Here is a 4709-nt window from a genome sequence, read left to right on the forward strand (position 1 = left end):
ATCATACTAGGAACATCAACGGTCCATTATAACAAGATTCATTTTCAGATTCATAGGAAGATAAAAGACAAGAATATTTAAAAAATGAGATACTTATATTAAAAAAATATATCCTCTAAAGAATTTGGTCAAATATATTTTCTTTCACATGCCTCCTTGAGTAAGCACAAAAATAGTAGTCTAAAATAAACAAGTTTATTATTAAATATAAAGACTTCTAAACAATTGTTAAAACAAGAATAAGTGTGATGTATTAAATAAAACTTTGGAGATCATCATAAGTTGAATTAGAAGTTAGGAGTTATTCACCATACAACTCTTATATTATTAGATGAGTCCAAATCAATTGAATTGATGTATAGATATTCTTCAAGTTTTATTAATATAAAAAAAACTCAATCCTCTTACAACTACTTTAATATAAATAACAGTTAAAAGAACTTCTACCATAAAAATATAAAATTTATTTTTTTACATATTTATACCACTAACATGAAAAATATAACATAAAGATTTTTCATTTAAAAAAAAATTATTTACAAATATTACACAATAAAATTTATAATATTTACAATCTAATTTTCCAATCATCTATCTTTACATTATAATTATAAGATGATTTAGAAAAAATTGCTTACCACTTTTAAGAAATGCAATTCTCATATTATTAGATGAGTTCAAATTAATAGGATACTCTACACAAATTGTTAATAAAGAACTCAATCCTCTTGTAAATATTCTAATATAAATAACCATACTATTATTAAAAAGTTATTACTTTAAAAATATTTACATCTATATTGACACATATTTATGTCACTAACATTAAATATGTAACATAAATATTCTTCAATTAAAAACAATTTAATTACAAATATTACACAATAAAATTTATAATATTTACAACCTAATTTTCCATCATCTATCCTTAAATTATAATTATTCAGATTTACAAATTCATCGAGCCTCACAAATATCTTGTGCTTTTCCCAAATCTTGTACTAATTGATAAAAAGCATCCACAACTTCACTTTCCTCGCCCATCACTAATATTCCCATCTCTACTTCCACACAGAAACACAAATATCTTCAGACTCAAATATCTTCAGAAATATCTTCAGACTCACAAATATCTTCAGACTTATCTTCAGACTCAGAAATATCTTCAGAAATATCTTCAGACTCACAAATATCTTGTGCTTTTCCCAAATCTTGTACTAATTGATAAAAAGCATCCACAACTTCACTTTCCTCGCCCATCACTAATATTCCCATCTCTACTTCCACACAGAAACACAAATATCTTCAGACTCAAATATCTTCAGAAATATCTTCAAACTCACAAATATCTTCAGACTTATCTTCAGACTCAGAAATATCTTCAGAAATATCTTCAGACTCACAAATATCTTGTGCTTTTCCCAAATCTTGTACTAATTGATAAAAAGCATCCACAACTTCACTTTCCTCGCCCATCACTAATATTCCCATCTCTACCGATTCTTCTTCCGCATGGCCCTTTTTCCAACCTAGTGAGAAAGAGACTTCGCTTCCCACGAGTGAAGATGCAGTGAAGACACCTATGCATACCCTTTTTCCAAACCCCATATACATTTCACCATATTCTGGTTCTCGCCAAAAGCCTCCACTAACATAATTGGGATCTATCTTAAAAAAGTTGACATTATCGGAATCTATAACAAGGCATATCATCGCTGCCGCGTTGGCAGGACGCTCTGTCAAAAAGACATACCGCCAATAATTATCGTCGAGCGAATCACCTCTTCCGCCGGTGGAACGAGTCAACCAAAGTGAGAGCAGGAGATGAAATAGACTTCACAATCGCCTCCACGCCAGCCACACTCTTTACACAAATCGTTAATCTGGATGGCCATTTCTGCCATAAATTATACACTATAATCAACCACTAAACACTTATACTACATAAATAATAATAACAAGTTCAATTATTTAAAAACTATTATACCTCTCTATTTATTGTTTGAAGGCAAGCTCCAAATGCTGATAGCCGGTGACATTCTGGAATGATGCTTACCCACCTCAAACTCTCCATATCCATCATATTTATATTTTCGATCACCGGCACTTTCGCACGGGTATCTAAAATCAGCACCTCTAATGAAGTGCAATTTTCTAATCCTTCTATTTTCCTGAGCCCTGAGCAGAAGGTCACCCACAGATTTGTGAGATTGCTGAACTTGCTAGGCAACGCTTTTAGCTTATGACAATCACTTAACACTAACTCCTTCAGTGATTGGAGGCAGGCAAAATCTTCTGGTAAACCTTCGATCCCACCGCATCTTTTCAAAATTAGATGCTGCAGATTTGTCAGATCACCGAACTTGCTAGGCAATGATTTTAGCTCATCACATCCAACTAACTCCAGGCGCTCCAGCGATTGGAGACAGCAAAACTCATCTGGTAAACCTTCAATAGGAGCTCCTTGGCCATCAAAATATATCTTTTTTAAATGCTTTAGAAATCCTATTGACCTTGGAAATCTCAGGAAACTTCCGGCATGAATGATTCTCAGCACTTCCAACTGCACAGGAGGCTGCAGCCACGTTCCTCTTTAATCAGGCAAGACCGTTCAACAACTATAAGAGATTTTAAGGTATGTTTACATAAATAACAGTAAAGAGAAGGAAGATATTACTTACGTTGGCACTCTCCCTCCACGGTTCTTCTAAATTAGAAGCCTCGCAAAGCTCTAAAACTCTCAACTTCTTCAACGAAATCCATGCCGGAATAGCTGTATGCGGAAACTTGGCCCATCGCAGCGATACAAGGCCTTCTGATACTGGTGCTAATTCTTCTGTAAGATAATTGTTTTCAACATCCACGATTTTTAAACCCCGTTTTCGCTTCAACCCTCTACCTGATCCTTGAACAAGCTCCACAAAGTCTTCATAAACCTCTTCCGTTCGAATTTTAATTCCCCGAATCTGCACGCTTCCCTAAATGGAAAAATTAAAAATTAAAAAATAAGCGAGTTTATAAAACAATTAATTTACGAACATTCACTTAATGTAATATTGTAATGTTGCATACAATAAAAAAACAAAAAAAACTCACCTCCCCCTTTTCCTCAATATGGGTAATTTGCTCCGATGACCAAACGCGGTACGGTGACTTTGTCTTTGAGATGTCCCTTCCCAAATCTCTCAGCAGATCATGCATTCTCAAGCAGTTATACTCATCTATCTCAACCAAAAACTTATCCACGAGTGTTTGCAAACTACACTCCCCACTCCATTTGGACTCATCCCACACTGCGATGGCTGAATCCTTTTCTCTTCCTACGAAGAAACAAGATATATCTAAAAATATCTCCTTCTCTTCTTCCTCATCTAGTGCATCAAAGCTCACTTGTAGCAAGCTTCTAATGCCTTTGGGCAATGATTTCGAGACCTTATCCAATTGCGAAGCCCAACAAGCCTTCGACTTTCCATGCACAAGTCCTCCTAATACCTTGACGGCTAATGGCAATCCATGGCAGAATTTTAAAAAACCACTAACAAGACATTCAAATCCATCTTCTGGAGAGGGTTTTCCGAAAGAATGCCAGCAAAATAGTTCCATAGAATGTCCAGAATTAAACTCCTTCATCTTGAAAATAGAATCAGAAGGAATTCCCCATAATGTAAAAATGTGCGAATTTTGACTTATAACCACAACCACACTGCCATGCCCAAGATTATCTTTTATTGGTAAGAGAGATTCTAATTGATCTAGATGATCTACATTATCCAAGATAATAAATACCTGAACAAAACTCAAATACTCTCTTAAGATTGCTTTTCCTTCTTCTACACTATCAAATGATACATCTTCTGAACCACCAAGATCTTGAAACATTTTTTTTTGCATTTCACACAAAGTTTTAGTTGAAACATCAAAAAGAAAACTACACCTGTAGGAGGACTTTATCATCTTGTTGTAGTATTGTTTTGCCAATGTGCTTTTTCCACACCCACTCATACCTGTAATCCCCACAATTTTTACATTTTTAGAAGATTGCAATACACTTCTTTCAAAGTCTTGTAAGATTTTATCAAGACCCACAAGATGTTCGGGCATCACAAATGGAATATTTTTGGACTGCTTCATAACATAATTTTTAATAATCTTCAACACTTCTTCATCACTGTCATCACTGTAGAAAGATGCATTTCTGGGAAAAAAAAACACACACATCCAAATTAGTTTTCTCTAAAAATGAATTTTAAATTAATGTAATTTATTTTACATACTTTTAATTGATAGAAAAATATCAATTGTTCATATAAGGTGAAAAAATGTGGTTAAAAATAAAAATAATGATATGTTTTACATACAAATAATGTTTACATCCTTTTAAAATAAAATTGAAAAAATTAAGGTAAAGAAATAAAAACTTTCATAAGGAGAGGCACAAAACCAGAATAGTTGTAAAAAAATCTTCTAAATTTTGATTGTAAGGATAAAATTATCTCATAAGTTATAGAAGAAAATAATGATTTAAATAGGCACACTCTTTTGTTAACTTTGCCCATGTTCTTATACATGTTTACCACTACATGGTCCTATAGCACCCCTATGTGCACTCGCTCTGCAATATTCATCCCACTCATATTCTATGTTTATCTGTTTGTCCTCATAGATCAGGTTTGTTGTTCATGAGATTGATCTTAGCTAATCATAAGCTG

General features: G+C 33.4%; 1 protein-coding gene across 2 annotated transcripts; it reads right to left on the reverse strand.

Moving 5' to 3' along the window:
• Positions 1–834: 834 nt before the first annotated feature.
• Positions 835–4195, reverse strand: LOC131033783 (disease resistance protein RUN1; the record flags this gene model as incomplete). Of its 2 annotated transcripts, none has more annotated exon segments than XM_059218509.1 (4): positions 835–1883; positions 1988–2575; positions 2682–2978; positions 3097–4195. In XM_059218509.1, coding segments are annotated over 4 exon segments (2001 nt in total). In that variant the 3' UTR covers positions 835–1802.
• Positions 4196–4709: the final 514 nt, after the last annotated feature.

Source organism: Cryptomeria japonica, chromosome 3 (genome assembly GCF_030272615.1).
Source record: "Cryptomeria japonica chromosome 3, Sugi_1.0, whole genome shotgun sequence".
Lineage (NCBI taxonomy): Eukaryota > Viridiplantae > Streptophyta > Pinopsida > Cupressales > Cupressaceae > Cryptomeria > Cryptomeria japonica.